Source organism: Oncorhynchus kisutch, linkage group LG24, assembly GCF_002021735.2.
Source record: "Oncorhynchus kisutch isolate 150728-3 linkage group LG24, Okis_V2, whole genome shotgun sequence".
In the NCBI taxonomy this organism is placed as follows: Eukaryota; Metazoa; Chordata; class Actinopteri; order Salmoniformes; family Salmonidae; genus Oncorhynchus; species Oncorhynchus kisutch.
In genome coordinates, this window is record NC_034197.2 from 44,416,831 (window position 1) to 44,438,328 (window position 21,498).

Sequence of the window (21,498 nt, forward strand, 5' to 3'; positions counted from 1 at the left end):
ATTGCCAGGTGTACGGTGTTTGGTTTCCGGGTTAAGCCGGTATTGTGTCAAGAAGCAGTACGGCTTGGTTGGGTTGCGTTTCGGAGGACACACGGCTCTCAATACGGGAGTTGCAGCGATGGGACACAGTCTTGTGATGGGACAAGACTGTAACTACCAATTGGAGGGGGGGGGGGATATTTAAGAAACAAAAAAGGGGTGCACACAGAAAGTGACTGAAATCATATGGGAGTACCCTGCAGTGACTGAAATCATATGGAAGTACCCTGCAGTGACTGAAATCATATGGAAGTACCCTGCAGTGACTGAAATCATATGGAAGTACCCTGCAGTGACTGAAATCATATGGAAGTACCCTGCAGTGACTGAAATCATATGGAAGTACCCTGCAGTGACTGAAATCATATGGAAGTACCCTGCAGTGACTGAAATCATATGGAAGTACCCTGCAGTGACTGAAATCATATGGAAGTACCCTGCAGTGACTGAAATCATATGGAAGTACCCTGCAGTGACTGAAATCATATGGAAGTACCCTGCAGTGACTGAAATCATATGGAAGTACCCTGCAGTGACTGAAATCATATGGAAGTACCCTGCAGTGACTGAAATCATATGGAAGTGACTGCTGGTTTGTTCCTTTAAATTAAGACCTGTTTGTCGTCATTGTAGAAAACTGAGAAGCAAAAACTGTCAGACACTTTGGGCCTCAGTAGCTATACCCTCAGTGATAGCATGACATGTTCTGTTATTAGCTGCTACAATTTCAACTTCTACTCAGATACAGTACAGGAGAAAATAATAATTTCAACAGGGGTCTGTCTCTCTGTACATCAGGGGATCACGTACATTTTGAGGATCAGGATTTCATTCTTGGCAGCCTTGCGTACTTTCCTCCCGTCCTTCTTGAGAAACTTCTTACAGACAAAGACCTTGTTGGTCTGTCTGTCTTTAGCCATACACAGCTCACAGAACTCCTTCCTGCAGACAGGGAGTGGGGAGAGGGAGGAGAGGGAGAAGAGAGAAGGTAGAGAGTGAAGAGAGAGGGTTGAGAGAGAGAAGAGAGGGTGAGAGAGAAGGTAGAGAGTGAAGAGAGAGGGTTGAGAGAGAGAAGAGAGGGTGAGAGAGAAGGTAGAGAGTGAAGAGAGAGGGTTGAGAGAGTGAGAGAGAAGGTAGAGAATGAAGAGAGAGGGTTGAGAGAGAGAAGAGAGGGTGAGAGAGAGAAGAGAGGGTGAGAGAGAAGGCAGAGAGTGAAGAGAGAGGGTTGAGAGAGAGAAGAGAGGGTGAGAGAGTGAAGAGAGAGGGTTGAGAGAGAGAGAGTGAGAGAGAAGAAAGAGAGTGAAGAGAGAGGGTTGAGAGAGAGAAGAGAGAGGGTTGAGAGAGAGAAGAGAGGGTGAGAGAGAGAGAACAGAGGGTGAGAGAGAAGGCAGAGAGTGAAGAGAGAGGGTTGAGAGAGAGAAGAGAGAGGGTTGAGAGAGAGAAGAGAGGGTGAGAGAGAAGGCAGAGAGTGAAGAGAGAGGGTTGAGAGAGAGAAGAGAGAGGGTTGAGAGAGAGAAGAGAGAGGGTTGAGAGAGAGAAGAGAGAGGGTTCAGAGAGAGAAGAGAGGGTGAGAGAGAAGGTAGAGAGTGAAGAGAGAGGGTTGAGAGAGTGAGAGAGAAGACAGAGAGTGAAGAGAGAGGGTTGAGAGAGAGAAGAGAGAGGGTTGAGAGAGAGAAGAGAGGGTGAGAGAGAGAACAGAGGGTGAGAGAGAAGGCAGAGAGTGAAGAGAGAGGGTTGAGAGAGAGAAGAGAGAGGGTTGAGAGAGAGAAGAGAGGGTGAGAGAGAAGGCAGAGAGTGAAGAGAGAGGGTTGAGAGAGAGAAGAGAGAGGGTGAGAGAGAAGACAGAGAGTGAAGAGAGAGGGTTGAGAGAGAGAAGAGAGAGGGTGAGAGAGAAGACAGAGAGTGAAGAGAGAGGGTTGAGAGAGAGAAGAGAGAGGGTGAGAGAGAGAAGAGGGTGAGAGAGAGAACAGAGGGTGAGAGAGAGAACAGAGGGTGAGAGAGAAGGCAGAGAGTGAAGAGAGAGGGTTGAGAGAGAGAAGAGAGAGGGTTCAGAGAGAGAAGAGAGGGTGAGAGAGAGAACAGAGGGTGAGAGAGAAGGCAGAGAGTGAAGAGAGAGGGTTGAGAGAGAGAAGAGAGAGGGTTCAGAGAGAGAAGAGAGGGTGAGAGAGAGAACAGAGGGTGAGAGAGAGAAGAGAGGGTGAGAGAGAGAATAGAGGGTGAGAGAGAGAACAGAGGGTGAGAGAGAGAACAGAGGGTGAGAGAGAGAACAGAGGGTGAGAGAGAAGAGAGGGTGAGAGAGAGAAGAGAGAGGGTGAGAGAGAGAAGAGAGGGTGAGAGAGAGAAGAGAGAGGGTGAGAGAGAACAGAGGGTGAGAGAGAGAACAGAGGGTGAGAGAGAGAACAGAGGGTGAGAGAGAGAACAGAGGGTGAGAGAGAGAAGAGAGGGTGAGAGAGAGAAGAGAGAGGGTGAGAGAGAAGACAGAGGGTGAGAGAGAAGACAGAGGGTGAGAGAGAGAACAGAGGGTGAGAGAGAGAAGAGAGGGTGAGAGAGAGAAGAGAGAGGGTGAGAGAGAGAAGAGAGGGTGAGAGAGAGAAGAGAGAGGGTGAGAGAGAGAAGAGAGGGTGAGAGAGAGAAGAGAGAGGGTGAGAGAGAAGACAGAGGGTGAGAGAGAAGACAGAGGGTGAGAGAGAGAACAGAGGGTGAGAGAGAGAAGAGAGGGTGAGAGAGAGAAGAGAGAGGGTGAGAGAGAGAAGAGAGGGTGAGAGAGAGAAGAGAGAGGGTGAGAGAGAGAACAGAGGGTGAGAGAGAGAAGAGAGAGGGTGAGAGAGAAGAGAGGGTGAGAGAGAGAAGAGAGAGGGTGAGAGAGAGAACAGAGGGTGAGAGAGAGAAGAGAGGGTGAGAGAGAGAAGAGAGAGGGTGAGAGAGAGAACAGAGGGTGAGAGAGAGAACAGAGGGTGAGAGAGAGAACAGAGGGTGAGAGAGAAGACAGAGGGTGAGAGACAGTGATAGAGCCAAAGAGAAAGGAGGCAGAGGAGAACATAATCAGGACAGATGCATTTTAAAGCAGCACTCCTCAATCTCTGTTAATGCCTAAAAACATTCCCAGCGGACAAAAACGCAAGGTTAGGGCTATATTAGGCAGACCGACATGTTTTAAATGTCTTTAAAACAAAACAAGGCCACGGAGAGTGACCGGGCAGAGCAGACACAGAGAAACACGCATGCCAAAATGCATTGGAGTGGTTATTAGACTACACATGCCAAAATGCATTGGAGTGGTTATTAGACTACACATGCCAAAATACATTGGAGTGGTTATTAGACTACGCATGCCAAAATGCATTGGAGTGGTTATTAGACTACACATGCCAAAATGCATTGGAGTGGTTATTAGACTACACATGCCAAAATGCATTGGAGTGGTTATTAGACTACACATGCCAAAATGCATTGGAGTGGTTATTAGACTACACATGCCAAAATACATTGGAGTGGTTATTAGACTACGCATGCCAAAATGCATTGGAGTGGTTATTAGACTACGCATGCCAAAATGCATTGGAGTGGTTATTAGACTACGCATGCCAAAATGCATTGGAGTGGTTATTAGACTACGCATGCCAAAATGCATTGGAGTGGTTATTAGACTACGCATGCCAAAATGCATTGGAGTGGTTACTAGACTACGCATGCCAAAATGCATTGGAGTGGTTATTAGACTACGCATGCCAAAATGCATTGGAGTGGTTATTAGACTACACATGCCAAAATGCATTGGAGTGGTTATTAGACTACGCATGCCAAAATGCATTGGAGTGGTTATTAGACTACACATGCCAAAATGCATTTGTGTCTGCAAAAGCATTAACACACAACCACTTTATGTCGGAAAGACAGAAAGACTGAGGACTGCATCTTTAAAAGTAACATAATGGTTAACAGACTACATAATGAACAGAGTGGTTATTAGACTACATAACGAACAGAGTGGTTATTAGACTACATAATGAACAGAGTGGTTATTAGACTACATAATGAACAGAGTGGTTATTAGACTACATAATGAACAGAGTGGTTATTAGACTACATAATGAACAGAGTGGTTATTAGACTACATAATGAACCGAGTGGTTATTAGACTACATAACGAACAGAGCGGTTATTAGACTACATAATGAACAGAGTGGTTATTAGACTACATAATGAACAGAGTGGTAATTAGACTACATAATGAACAGAGTGGTTATTAGACTACATAATGAACAGAGTGGTTATTAGACTACATAACGAACAGAGTGGTTATTAGACTACATAATGAACAGAGTGGTTATTAGACTACATAATGAACAGAGTGGTTATTAGACTACATAATGAACAGAGTGGTTATTAGACTACATAATGAACAGAGTGGTTATTAGACTACATAATGAACAGAGTGGTTATTAGACTACATAATGAACAGAGTGGTTATTAGACTACATAATGAACAGAGTGGTTATTAGACTACATAATAAACAGAGTGGTTATTAGACTACATAATAAACAGAGTGGTTATTAGACTACATAATGAACAGAGTGGTTATTAGACTACATAATGAACAGAGTGGTTATTAGACTACATAACGAACAGAGTGGTTATTAGACTACATAATGAACAGAGTGGTTATTAGACTACATAATGAACAGAGTGGTTATTAGACTACATAATGAACAGAGTGGTTATTAGACTACATAATGAACAGAGTGGTTATTAGACTACATAATGAACAGAGTGGTTATTAGACTACATAACGAACAGAGTGGTTATTAGACTACATAATGAACAGAGTGGTTATTAGACTACATAATGAACAGAGAGGTTATTAGACTACATAATGAACAGAGTGGTTATTAGACTACATAATGAACAGAGTGGTTATTAGACTACATAATGAACAGAGTGGTTATTAGACTACATAATGAACAGAGTGGTTATTAGACTACATAATTAACAGTGTGGTTATTAGACTACATAATGAACAGAGTGGTTATTAGACTACATAATGAACAGAGTGGTTATTAGACTACATAATGAACAGAGTGGTTATTAGACTACATAATGAACAGAGTGGTTATTAGACTACATAATGAACAGAGTGGTTATTAGACTACATAATTAACAGTGTGGTAATTAGACTACATAATGAACAGAGTGGTTATTAGACTACATAATGAACAGAGTGGTTATTAGACTACATAATGAACAGAGTGGTTATTAGACTACATAATGAACAGAGTGGTTATTAGACTACATAATGAACAGAGTGGTTATTAGACTACATAATGAACAGAGTGGTTATTAGACTACATAATGAACAGAGTGGTTATTAGACTACATAATTAACAGTGTCGTTATTAGACTACATAATTAACAGTGTGGTTATTAGACTACATAATGAACAGAGTGGTTATTAGACTACATAATGAACAGAGTGGTTATTAGACTACATAATGAACAGAGTGGTTATTAGACTACATAATGAACAGAGTGGTTATTAGACTACATAATGAACAGAGTGGTTATTAGACTACATAATGAACAGAGTGGTTATTAGACTACATAATGAACAGAGTGGTTATTAGACTACATAATTAACAGTGTGGTTATTAGACTACATAATGAACAGAGTGGTTATTAGACTACATAATGAACAGAGTGGTTATTAGACTACATAATGAACAGAGTGGTTATTAGACTACATAATGAACAGAGTGGTTATTAGACTACATAATGAACAGAGTGGTTATTAGACTACATAATAAACAGAGTGGTTATTAGACTACATAATGAACAGAGAGGTTATTAGACTACATAATGAACAGAGTGGTTATTAGACTACATAATGAACAGAGTGGTTATTAGACTACATAATGAACAGAGTGGTTATTAGACTACATAATGAACAGAGTGGTTATTAGACTACATAATAAACAGAGTGGTTATTAGACTACATAATAAACAGAGTCTACATATTGCTGGTTGATGTTTTGGAGGATTTAATTTAAAGTGGGCTGGATGGAGACTTTTCAACCTCAGTCATTATCTACAGCACAATACCAGGATCTACCTCAGTCATTATCTCCAGCACAATACCAGGATCTACCTCAGTCATTATCTCAGCACAATACCAGGGTCTACCTCAGGCATTATCTCAGCACAATACCATGATCTACCTCAGTCATTATCTCAGCACAATACCAGGGTCTACCTCAGGCATTATCTCAGCACAATACCAGGATCTACCTCAGTCATTATCTCCAGCACAATACCATGATCTACCTCAGTCATTATCTCCAGCACAATACCAGGATCTACCTCAGTCATTATCTCAGCACAATACCAGGGTCTAACTCAGTCATTATCTCAGCACAATACCAGGGTCTACCTCAGTCATTATCTCCAGCACAATACCAGGATCTACCTCAGTCATTATCTCCAGCACAATACCAGGATCTACCTCAGTCATCATCTCAGCACAATACCAGGGTCTACTTCAGTCATTATCTCCAGCACAATACCAGGATCTACCTCAGTCATTATCTCCAGCACAATACCAGGATCTACCTCAGTCATTATCTCAGCACAATACCAGGGTCTACTTCAGTCATTATCTCCAGCACAATACCAGGGCTACATACATGAAAACTAAACATTTCTATGTTTTGTAGAAACAAATATTACGTTTTTAAAAACAGCGATTTTGAAACTCTATGATAATTTTGAGTGTCGTGCGGAGCAGGAAAACACCCTCCACAGATCATAGAAACGCCCCGTTTTCACACATGTACACTGGAGACGATGAAGTTGAATAGTGGCTTCAACTCCATTCACTTGAGATAAAATACTAAACACCAAATACTGAGAGACAAATCCCAACTTCCATTGCATTAATATTGACAGGAAACTTCAGCCTGACATCATGAATAATGAATATGACCACATGGTTTCCCCTTTACCTCAACCTGACATCATGAATATGACCACATGGTTTCCCCTTTACCTCAACCTGATATCATGAATAATGACCACATGGTTTCCCCTTTACCTCAACCTGACACATCATGAATATGACCACATGGTTTCCCCTTTACCTTAACCTGACATCATGAATATGACCACATGGTTTCCCCTTTACCTCAGACTGACATCATGAAAAAAGAACACATGGTTTCCCCTTTACCTCAACCTGACACATCATGAATATCACCACATGGTTTCCCCTTTACCTCAACCTGACATCATGAATATGACCACATGGTTTCCCCTTTACCTCAACCTGACATCATGAATATGACCACATGGTTTCCCCTTTACCTCAACCTGACATCATGAATATGACCACATGGTTTCCCCTTTACCTCAGCCTGACATCATGAATAATGAATATGACCACATGGTTTCCCCTTTACCCCAGCCTGACATCATGAATAATGAATATGACCACATGGTTTCCCCTTTACCTCAACCTGACATCATAAATATGACCACATGGTTTCCCCTTTACCTCAACCTGACATCATGAATATGACCACATGGTTTCCCCTTTACCCCAGCCTGACATCATGAATAATGAATATGACCACATGGTTTCCCCTTTACCTCAACCTGACATCATGAATATGACCACATGGTTTCCCCTTTACCTCAACCTGACATCATGAATATGACCACATGGTTTCCCCTTTACCTCAACCTGACATCATGAATATGACCACATGGTTTCTCCTTTACCTCAGCCTGACATCATGAATATGACCACATGGTTTCCCCTTTACCTCAACCTGACATCATGAATAATGAATATGACCACATACAGACAGACAGACACACACAGAATCTGCATTCTCTGTGAGAGCTTCCCATGTCTGGAATACACTGCCATCAGACACACATAACTGCACCACATATCACACTTTCACAAAATGCTTGAAGACATGGCTAAAGGTCAATCAGATTTGTGAACATGGTCCCTAGCTGTGTGTTGCCACTCCATGTTGTCTGTTGTCTGTAGCTTGTGAGGTGTGGAAACACTTTGTTGCTTTTATGAATTTTGTCTTGCTGCTTTTTGTTTTATGCTGCTCTGTCTGTATGCTACATCTTGCTTGTCCTATGTTGCTCTGTCTGTATGCTATGTCTTGCTTGTCCTATGTTGCTATGTCTGTATGCTATGTCTTGCTTGTCCTATGTTGCTCTGTCTGTATGCTATGTCTTGCTTGTTCTATGTTGCTATTTTCTATATTGTAATTGTTTTTAATAACCTGCCCAGGGACTGCGGTTGAAAATTAGCCGGTTGGCCTCAGCCTGACATCATGAATAATGAATATGACCACATGGTTTCCCCTTTACCTCAACCTGACACATCATGAATATGACCACATGGTTTCCCCTTTACCTCAACCTGACATCATGAATATGACCACATGGTTTCCCCTTTACCTCAACCTGACATCATGAATAATGACCAAATGGTTTCCCCTTTACCTCAGCCTGACATCATGAATAACGAATATGACCACATGGTTTCCCCTTTACCTCAACCTGACATCATGAATATGACCACATGGTTTCCCCTTTACCTCAACCTGACATCATGAATAATGAATATGACCACATGGTTTCCCCTTTACCTCAGCCTGACATCATGAATAATGAATATGACCACATGGTTTCCCCTTTACCTCAACCTGACATCATGAATAATGAATATGACCACATGGTTTCCCCTTTACCTCAGCCTGACATCATGAATATGACCACATGGTTTCCCCTTTACCTCAACCTGACATCATGAATATGACCACATGGTTTCCCCTTTACCTCAACCTGACATCATGAATATGACCACATGGTTTCCCCTTTATCTCAACCTGACATCATGAATAATGAATATCACCACATGGTTCCCCTTTACCTCAACCTGACATCATGAATAATGAATATGACCACATGGTTTCCCCTTTACCTCAACCTGACATCATGAATAATGAATATGACCACATGGTTTCCCCTTTACCTCAGCCTGACATCATGAATATGACCACATGGTTTCCCCTTTACCTCAACCTGACATCATGAATATGACCACATGGTTTCCCCTTTACCTCAACCTGACATCATGAATATGACCACATGGTTTCCCCTTTATCTACACCTGACATCATGAATAATGAATATCACCACATGGTTCCCCTTTACCTCAACCTGACATCATGAATAATGAATATGACCACATGGTTTCCCCTTTACCTCAGCCTGACATCATGAATAATGAATATGACCACATGGTTCCCCTTTACCTCAACCTGACATCATGAATATGACCACATGGTTTCCCCTTTACCTCAACCTGACACCATGAATAATGAATATGACCACATGGTTTCCCCTTTACCTCAGCGTGACATCATGAATATGACCACATGGTTTCCCCTTTACCTCAACCTGACATCATGAATAATGACCACATTGTTTCCCCTTTACCTCAGCCTGACATCATGAATAATGAATATGACCACATGGTTTCCCCTTTACCTCAGCCTGACATCATGAATAATGAATATGACCACATGGTTTCCCCTTTACCTCAACCTGACACATCATGAATATGACCACATGGTTTCCCCTTTACCTCAACCTGACATCATGATTATGACCACATGGTTTCCCCTTTACCTCAACCTGACATCATGAATATGACCACATGGTTTCCCCTTTACCTCAACCTGACATCATGAATATGGCCACATGGTTTCCCCTTTACCTCAACCTGACACATCATGAATATGACCACATGGTTTCCCCTTTACCTCAGCCTGACATCATGAATATGACCACATGGTTTCCCCTTTACCTCAACCTGACATCATGAATATGACCACATGGTTTCCCCTTTACCTCAACCTGACATCATGAATATGACCACATGGTTTCCCCTTTATCTACACCTGACATCATGAATAATGAATATCACCACATGGTTCCCCTTTACCTCAACCTGACATCATGAATAATGAATATGACCACATGGTTTCCCCTTTACCTCAGCCTGACATCATGAATAATGAATATGACCACATGGTTCCCCTTTACCTCAACCTGACATCATGAATATGACCACATGGTTTCCCCTTTACCTCAACCTGACACCATGAATAATGAATATGACCACATGGTTTCCCCTTTACCTCAGCCTGACATCATGAATATGACCACATGGTTTCCCCTTTACCTCAACCTGACATCATGAATAATGACCACATTGTTTCCCCTTTACCTCAGCCTGACATCATGAATAATGAATATGACCACATGGTTTCCCCTTTACCTCAGCCTGACATCATGAATAATGAATATGACCACATGGTTTCCCCTTTACCTCAACCTGACACATCATGAATATGACCACATGGTTTCCCCTTTACCTCAACCTGACATCATGATTATGACCACATGGTTTCCCCTTTACCTCAACCTGACATCATGAATATGACCACATGGTTTCCCCTTTACCTCAACCTGACATCATGAATATGGCCACATGGTTTCCCCTTTACCTCAACCTGACACATCATGAATATGACCACATGGTTTCCCCTTTACCTCAACCTGACATCATGAATAATGAATATGACCACATGGTTTCCCCTATTTCTCAACCTGACATCATGAATATGACCACATGGTTTCCCCTTTACCTCAACCTGACATCATGAATAATGACCACATGGTTTCCCCTTTACCTCAGCCTGACATCATGAATATGACCACATGGTTTCCCCTTTACCTCAGCCTGACATCATGAATATGACCACATGGTTTCCCCTTTACCTCAACCTGATATCATGAATAATGAATATGACCACATGGTTTCCCCTTTACCTCAACCTGACACATCATGAATAATGAATATGACCACATGGTTTCCTCTTTACCTCAACCTGACATCATGAATATGACCACATGGTTTCCCCTTTACCTCAGCCTGACATCATGAATATGACCACATGGTTTCCCCTTTACCTCAACCTGACATCATGAATAACGAATATGACCACATGGTTTTCCCTTTACCTCAACCTGACATCATGAATAATGAATATGACCACATGGTTTCCCCTTTACCTCAGCCTGACATCATGAATATGACCACATGGTTTCCCCTTTACCTCAGCCTGACATAATGAATAATGAATATGACCACATGGTTTCCCCTTTACCTCAACCTGATATCATGAATAACGAATATGACCACATGGTTTCCCCTTTACCTCAGCCTGACATCATGAATAATGAATATGACCACATGGTTTCCCCTTCACCTCAACCTGACATCATGAATATGACCACATGGTTTCCCCTTTACCCCAACCTGACATCATGAATGACCACATGGTTTCCCCTTTACCTCAACCTGACATCATGAATAATGAATATGACCACATGGTTTCCCCTTTACCTCAACCTGACATCATGAATATGACCACATGGTTTCCCCTTTACCTAAACCTGACATCATGAATATGACCACATGGTTTCCCCTTTACCTCAGCCTGACATCATGAATAATGACCACATGGTTTCCCCTTTACCTCAACCTGACATCATGAATAATGAATATGACCACATGGTTTCCTCTTTACCTCAACCTGACACATCATGAATAATGAATATGACCACATGGTTTCCTCTTTACCTCAACCTGACATCATGAATATGACCACATGGTTTCCCCTTTACCTCAACGTGACATCATGAATAATGAATATGACCACATGGTTTCCCCTTTACCTCAGCCTGACATCATGAATATGACCACATGGTTTCCCCTTTACCTCAGCCTGACATCATGATTATGACCACATGGTTTCCCCTTTACCTCAGCCTGACATCATGAATAATGAATATGACCACATGGTTTCCCCTTTACCTCAACCTGACATCATGAATATGACCACATGGTTCCCCTTTACCTCAACCTGACATCATGAATAATGAATATGACCACATGGTTTCCTCTTTACCTCAACCTGACATCATGAATATGACCACATGGTTTCCCCTTTACCTCAACCTGACATCATGAATATGACCACATGGTTTCCCCTTTATCTCAACCTGACATCATGAATAATGAATATGACCACATGGTTCCCCTTTACCTCAACCTGACATCATGAATAATGAATATGACCACATGGTTTCCCCTTTATCTCAGCCTGACATCATGAATAATGAATATGACCACATGGTTCCCCTTTACCTCAACCTGACATCATGAATAATGAATATGACCACATGGTTTCCCCTTTACCTCAACCTGACATCATTAATATGACCACATGGTTTCCCCTTTATCTCAACCTGACATCATGAATATGACCACATGGTTCCCCTTTACCTCAACCTGACATCATGAATAATGAATATGACCACATGGTTTCCCCTTTACCTCAACCTGACATCATGAATATGACCACATGGTTTCCCCTTTACCTCAACCTGACATCATGAATATGACCACATGGTTTCCCCTTTATCTCAACCTGACATCATGAATAATGAATATCACCACATGGTTCCCCTTTACCTCAACCTGACATCATGAATAATGAATATGACCACATGGTTTCCCCTTTACCTCAGCCTGACATCATGAATAATGAATATGACCACATGGTTCCCCTTTACCTCAACCTGACATCATGAATAATGACCACATGGTTTCCCCTTTACCTCAACCTGACATCATGAATAATGACCACATGGTTTCCCATTTACCTCAACCTGACATCATGAATAATGAATATGACCACATGGTTTCCCCTTTACCTCAGCCTGACATCATGAATATGACCACATGGTTTCCCCTTTATCTCAACCTGACATCATGAATATGACCACATGGTTCCCCTTTACCTCAACCTGACATCATGAATAATGAATATGACCACATGGTTTCCCCTTTACCTCAGCCTGACATCATGAATATGACCACATGGTTTCCCCTTTACCTCAACCTGACATCATGAATATGACCACATGGTTTCCCCTTTACCTCAACCTGACATCATGAATATGACCACATGGTTTCCCCTTTATCTCAACCTGACATCATGAATAATGAATATCACCACATGGTTCCCCTTTACCTCAACCTGACATCATGAATAATGAATATGACCACATGGTTTCCCCTTTACCTCAACCTGACATCATGAATAATGAATATGACCACATGGTTTCCCCTTTACCTCAGCCTGACATCATGAATATGACCACATGGTTTCCCCTTTACCTCAACCTGACATCATGAATATGACCACATGGTTTCCCCTTTACCTCAACCTGACATCATGAATATGACCACATGGTTTCCCCTTTATCTACACCTGACATCATGAATAATGAATATCACCACATGGTTCCCCTTTACCTCAACCTGACATCATGAATAATGAATATGACCACATGGTTTCCCCTTTACCTCAGCCTGACATCATGAATAATGAATATGACCACATGGTTCCCCTTTACCTCAACCTGACATCATGAATATGACCACATGGTTTCCCCTTTACCTCAACCTGACACCATGAATAATGAATATGACCACATGGTTTCCCCTTTACCTCAACCTGACATCATGAATATGACCACATGGTTTCCCCTTTACCTCAGCCTGACATCATGAATATGACCACATGGTTTCCCCTTTACCTCAGCCTGACATCATGAATATGACCACATGGTTTCCCCTTTACCTCAACCTGATATCATGAATAATGAATATGACCACATGGTTTCCCCTTTACCTCAACCTGACACATCATGAATAATGAATATGACCACATGGTTTCCTCTTTACCTCAACCTGACATCATGAATATGACCACATGGTTTCCCCTTTACCTCAGCCTGACATCATGAATATGACCACATGGTTTCCCCTTTACCTCAACCTGACATCATGAATAACGAATATGACCACATGGTTTTCCCTTTACCTCAACCTGACATCATGAATAATGAATATGACCACATGGTTTCCCCTTTACCTCAGCCTGACATCATGAATATGACCACATGGTTTCCCCTTTACCTCAGCCTGACATAATGAATAATGAATATGACCACATGGTTTCCCCTTTACCTCAACCTGATATCATGAATAACGAATATGACCACATGGTTTCCCCTTTACCTCAGCCTGACATCATGAATAATGAATATGACCACATGGTTTCCCCTTCACCTCAACCTGACATCATGAATATGACCACATGGTTTCCCCTTTACCCCAACCTGACATCATGAATGACCACATGGTTTCCCCTTTACCTCAACCTGACATCATGAATAATGAATATGACCACATGGTTTCCCCTTTACCTCAACCTGACATCATGAATATGACCACATGGTTTCCCCTTTACCTAAACCTGACATCATGAATATGACCACATGGTTTCCCCTTTACCTCAGCCTGACATCATGAATAATGACCACATGGTTTCCCCTTTACCTCAACCTGACATCATGAATAATGAATATGACCACATGGTTTCCTCTTTACCTCAACCTGACACATCATGAATAATGAATATGACCACATGGTTTCCTCTTTACCTCAACCTGACATCATGAATATGACCACATGGTTTCCCCTTTACCTCAACGTGACATCATGAATAATGAATATGACCACATGGTTTCCCCTTTACCTCAGCCTGACATCATGAATATGACCACATGGTTTCCCCTTTACCTCAACCTGACATCATGAATATGACCACATGGTTTCCCCTTTATCTCAACCTGACATCATGAATAATGAATATGACCACATGGTTCCCCTTTACCTCAACCTGACATCATGAATAATGAATATGACCACATGGTTTCCCCTTTATCTCAGCCTGACATCATGAATAATGAATATGACCACATGGTTCCCCTTTACCTCAACCTGACATCATGAATAATGAATATGACCACATGGTTTCCCCTTTACCTCAACCTGACATCATTAATATGACCACATGGTTTCCCCTTTATCTCAACCTGACATCATGAATATGACCACATGGTTCCCCTTTACCTCAACCTGACATCATGAATAATGAATATGACCACATGGTTTCCCCTTTACCTCAACCTGACATCATGAATATGACCACATGGTTTCCCCTTTACCTCAACCTGACATCATGAATATGACCACATGGTTTCCCCTTTATCTCAACCTGACATCATGAATAATGAATATCACCACATGGTTCCCCTTTACCTCAACCTGACATCATGAATAATGAATATGACCACATGGTTTCCCCTTTACCTCAGCCTGACATCATGAATAATGAATATGACCACATGGTTCCCCTTTACCTCAACCTGACATCATGAATAATGACCACATGGTTTCCCCTTTACCTCAACCTGACATCATGAATAATGACCACATGGTTTCCCATTTACCTCAACCTGACATCATGAATAATGAATATGACCACATGGTTTCCCCTTTACCTCAGCCTGACATCATGAATATGACCACATGGTTTCCCCTTTATCTCAACCTGACATCATGAATATGACCACATGGTTCCCCTTTACCTCAACCTGACATCATGAATAATGAATATGACCACATGGTTTCCCCTTTACCTCAGCCTGACATCATGAATATGACCACATGGTTTCCCCTTTACCTCAACCTGACATCATGAATATGACCACATGGTTTCCCCTTTACCTCAACCTGACATCATGAATATGACCACATGGTTTCCCCTTTATCTCAACCTGACATCATGAATAATGAATATCACCACATGGTTCCCCTTTACCTCAACCTGACATCATGAATAATGAATATGACCACATGGTTTCCCCTTTACCTCAACCTGACATCATGAATAATGAATATGACCACATGGTTTCCCCTTTACCTCAGCCTGACATCATGAATATGACCACATGGTTTCCCCTTTACCTCAACCTGACATCATGAATATGACCACATGGTTTCCCCTTTACCTCAACCTGACATCATGAATATGACCACATGGTTTCCCCTTTATCTACACCTGACATCATGAATAATGAATATCACCACATGGTTCCCCTTTACCTCAACCTGACATCATGAATAATGAATATGACCACATGGTTTCCCCTTTACCTCAGCCTGACATCATGAATAATGAATATGACCACATGGTTCCCCTTTACCTCAACCTGACATCATGAATATGACCACATGGTTTCCCCTTTACCTCAACCTGACACCATGAATAATGAATATGACCACATGGTTTCCCCTTTACCTCAACCTGACATCATGAATATGACCACATGGTTTCCCCTTTACCTCAGCCTGACATCATGAATATGACCACATGGTTTCCCCTTTACCTCAACCTGACATCATGAATAATGACCACATGGTTTCCCCTTTACCTCAGCCTGACATCATGAATAATGAATATGACCACATGGTTTCCCCTTTACCTCAGCCTGACATCATGAATAATGAATATGACCACATGGTTTCCCCTTTACCTCAACCTGACACATCATGAATAAGACCACATGGTTTCCCCTTTACCTCAACCTGACATCATGAATGTGACCACATGGTTTCCCCTTTACCTCAACCTGACATCATGAATATGACCACATGGTTTCCCCTTTACCTCAACCTGACATCATGAATATGGCCACATGGTTTCCCCTTTACCTCAACCTGACACATCATGAATATGACCACATGGTTTCCCCTTTACCTCAACCTGACATCATGAATAATGAATATGACCACATGGTTTCCCCTATTTCTCAACCTGACATCATGAATATGACCACATGGTTTCCCCTTTACCTCAACCTGACATCATGAATAATGACCACATGGTTTCCCCTTTACCTCAGCCTGACATCATGAATATGACCACATGGTTTCCCCTTTACCTCAGCCTGACATCATGAATATGACCACATGGTTTCCCCTTTACCTCAACCTGATATCATGAATAATGAATATGACCACATGGTTTCCCCCTTTACCTCAACCTGACACATCATGAATAATGAATATGACCACATGGTTTCCTCTTTACCTCAACCTGACATCATGAATATGACCACATGGTTTCCCCTTTACCTCAGCCTGACATCATGAATATGACCACATGGTTTCCCCTTTACCTCAACCTGACATCATGAATAACGAATATGACCACATGGTTTTCCCTTTACCTCAACCTGACATCATGAATAATGAATATGACCACATGGTTTCCCCTTTACCTCAGCCTGACATCATGAATATGACCACATGGTTTCCCCTTTACCTCAGCCTGACATAATGAATAATGAATATGACCACATGGTTTCCCCTTTACCTCAACCTGATATCATGAATAACGAATATGACCACATGGTTTCCCCTTTACCTCAGCCTGACATCATGAATAATGAATATGACCACATGGTTTCCTCTTTACCTCAACCTGACATCATGAATATGACCACATGGTTTCCCCTTTACCTCAACGTGACATCATGAATAATGAATATGACCACATGGTTTCCCCTTTACCTCAGCCTGACATCATGAATATGACCACATGGTTTCCCCTTTACCTCAGCCTGACATCATGATTATGACCACATGGTTTCCCCTTTACCTCAGCCTGACATCATGAATAATGAATATGACCACATGGTTTCCCCTTTACCTCAACCTGACATCATTAATATGACCACATGGTTTCCCCTTTATCTCAACCTGACATCATGAATATGACCACATGGTTCCCCTTTACCTCAACCTGACATCATGAATAATGAATATGACCACATGGTTTCCTCTTTACCTCAACCTGACATCATGAATATGACCACATGGTTTCGCCTTTACCTCAACCTGACATCATGAATATGACCACATGGTTTCCCCTTTACCTCAACCTGACATCATGAATATGACCACATGGTTTCCCCTTTATCTCAACCTGACATCATGAATAATGAATATCACCACATGGTTCCCCTTTACCTCAACCTGACATCATGAATAATGAATATGACCACATGGTTTCCCCTTTACCTCAGCCTGACATCATGAATAATGAATATGACCACATGGTTCCCCTTTACCTCAACCTGACATCATGAATAATGACCACATGGTTTCCCCTTTACCTCAACCTGACATCATGAATAATGACCACATGGTTTCCCCTTTACCTCAACCTGACATCATGAATAATGAATATGACCACATGGTTTCCCCTTTACCTCAGCCTGACATCATGAATATGACCACATGGTTTCCCTTTACCTCAACCTGACATCATGAATAATGAATATGACCACATGGTTTCCCCTTTACCTCAGCCTGACATCATGAATAATGAATATGACCACATGGTTTCCCCTTTACCTCAACCTGACATCATGAATAATGAATATGACCACATGGTTTCCCCTTTACCTCAGCCTGACATCATGAATATGACCACATGGTTTCCCCTTTACCTCAGCCTGACATCATGAATAATGACCACATGGTTTCCCCTTTACCTCAACCTGACATCATGAATAATGACCACATGGTTTCCCCTTTACCTCAACCTGACATCATGAATAATGAATATGACCACATGGTTTCCTCTTTACCTCAACCTGACATCATGAATAATGAATATGACCACATGGTTTCCCCTTTACCTCAACCTGACATCATGAATAACGAATATGACCACATGGTTTCCCCTTTACCTCAACCTGACATCATGAATATGACCACATGGTTTCCCCTTTACCTCAACCTGACATCATGAATAATGACCACATGGTTTCCCCTTTACCTCAACCTGACATCATGAATAACGAATATGACCACATGGTTTCCCCTTTACCTCAACCTGACATCATGAATATGACCACATGGTTTCCCCTTTACCTCAACCTGACATCATGAATAATGACCAAATGGTTTCCCCTTTACCTCAGCCTGACATCATGAATAATGCATATGACCACATGGTTTCCCCTTTACCTCAGCCTGACATCATGAATAATGAATATGACCACATGGTTTCCCCTTTACCTCAACCTGACATCATGAATAATGAATATGACCACATGGTTTCCCCTTTACCTCAGCCTGACATCATGAATATGACCACATGGTTTCCCCTTTACCTCAACCTGACATCATGAATATGACCACATGGTTTCCCCTTTACCTCAACCTGACATCATGAATAATGAATATGACCACATGGTTTCCCCTTTACCTCAACCTGACATCATGAATAACGAATATGACCACATTGTTTCCCCTTTACCTCAACCTGACATCATGAATATGACCACATGGTTTCCCCTTTACCTCAACCTGACATCATGAATAATGAATATGACCACATGGTTTCCCCTTTACCTCAGCCTGACATCATGAATAATGAATATGACCACATGGTTTCCCCTTTACCTCAACCTGACATCATGAATATGACCACATGGTTTCCCCTTTACCTCAACCTGACATCATGAATAATGAATATGACCACATGGTTTCCCCTTTACCTCAGCCTGACATCATGAATAATTAATATGACCACATGGTTTCCCCTTTACCTCAGCCTGACATCATGAATAATGAATATGACCACATGGTTTCCCCTTTACCTCAACCTGACATCATGAATAATGAATATGACCACATGGTTTCCCCTTTACCTCAGCCTGACATCATGAATATGACCACATGGTTTCCCCTTTACCTCAGCCTGACATCATGAATATGACCACATGGTTTCCCCTTTACCTCAACCTGACATCATGAATAATGAATATGACCACATGGTTTCCCCTTTAACCTCAACCTGACATCATGAATAACGAATATGACCACATGGTTTCCCCTTTACCTCAACCTGACATCATGAATAATGTCCACATGGTTTCCCCTTTACCTCAACCTGACATCATGAATAACGAATATGACCACATGGTTTCCCCTTTACCTCAACCTGACATCATGAATATGACCACATGGTTTCCCCTTTACCTCAACCTGACATCATGAATAATGACCAAATGGTTTCCCCTTTACCTCAGCCTGACATCATGAATAACGAATATGACCACATGGTTTCCCCTTTACCTCAACCTGACATCATGAATATGACCACATGGTTTCCCCTTTACCTCAACCTGACATCATGAATAACGAATATGACCACATGGTTTCCCCTTTACCTCAACCTGACATCATGAATATGACCACATGGTTTCCCCATTACCTCAACCTGACATCATGAATAATGAATATGACCACATGGTTTCCCCTTTACCTCAGCCTGACATCATGAATAATGAATATGACCACATGGTTTCCCCTTTACCTCAACCTGACATCATGAATATGACCACATGGTTTCCCCTTTACCCCAACCTGACATCATGAATAATGAATATGACCACATGGTTTCCCCTTTACCTCACCCTGACATCATGAATAATGAATATGACCACATGGTTTCCCCTTTACCTCAACCTGACATCATAAATATGACCACATGGTTTCCCCTTTACCTCAGCCTGACATCATGAATAACGAATATGACCACATGGTTTCCTCTTTACCTCAACCCGACATCATGAATATGACCACATGGTTTCCCCTTTACCTACACCTGACATCATGAATATGACCACATGGTTTCCCCTTTACCTCAACCTGACACCATGAATAATGAATATGACCACATGGTTTCCCCTTTACCTCAACCTGACATCATGAATAATGACCACATGGTTTCCCCTTTACCTCAACCTGACATCATGAATATGACCACATGGTTTCCTCTTTACCTCAGCCTGACACATCATGAATATGACCACATGGTTTCCCCTTTACCTCAACCTGACATCATGAATATGACCACATGGTTTCCTCTTTACCTCAACCTGACATCATGAATATGACCACATGGTTTCCCCTTTACCTCAGCCTGACATCATGAATAATGAATATGACCACGTGGTTTCCCCTTTACCTCAACCAGACATCATGAATATGACCACATGGTTTCCCCTTTACCTCAACCTGACATCATGAATAATGAATATGACCACATGGTTTCCCATTTACCTCAGCCTGACATCATGAATAATGAATATGACCACATGGTTTCCCCTTTACCTCAACCTGACATCATGAATATGCCCACATGGTTTCCCCTTTACCTCAACCTGACATCATGAATAATGACCAAATGGTTTCCCCTTTACCTCAGCCTGACATCATGAATAACGAATATGACCACATGGTTTCCCCTTTACCTCAACCTGACATCATGAATATGACCACATGGTTTCCCCTTTACCTCAACCTGACATCA

At 41.7% G+C, this 21,498-nt stretch overlaps 1 protein-coding gene across 1 annotated transcript in view; it reads right to left on the reverse strand.

Annotated features, from left to right (window-relative positions):
- Nucleotides 1-21,498, reverse strand: part of LOC109885228 (uncharacterized protein KIAA1522-like) — a 265,426-nt gene that overhangs the window by 58,947 nt on the left and 184,981 nt on the right. The window contains exon 3 of the mRNA XM_031803674.1: nucleotides 850-981. Within this exon, the coding sequence (XP_031659534.1) occupies nucleotides 850-981 (132 nt within the window). The remainder of the gene's footprint in view (nucleotides 1-849; nucleotides 982-21,498) is intronic.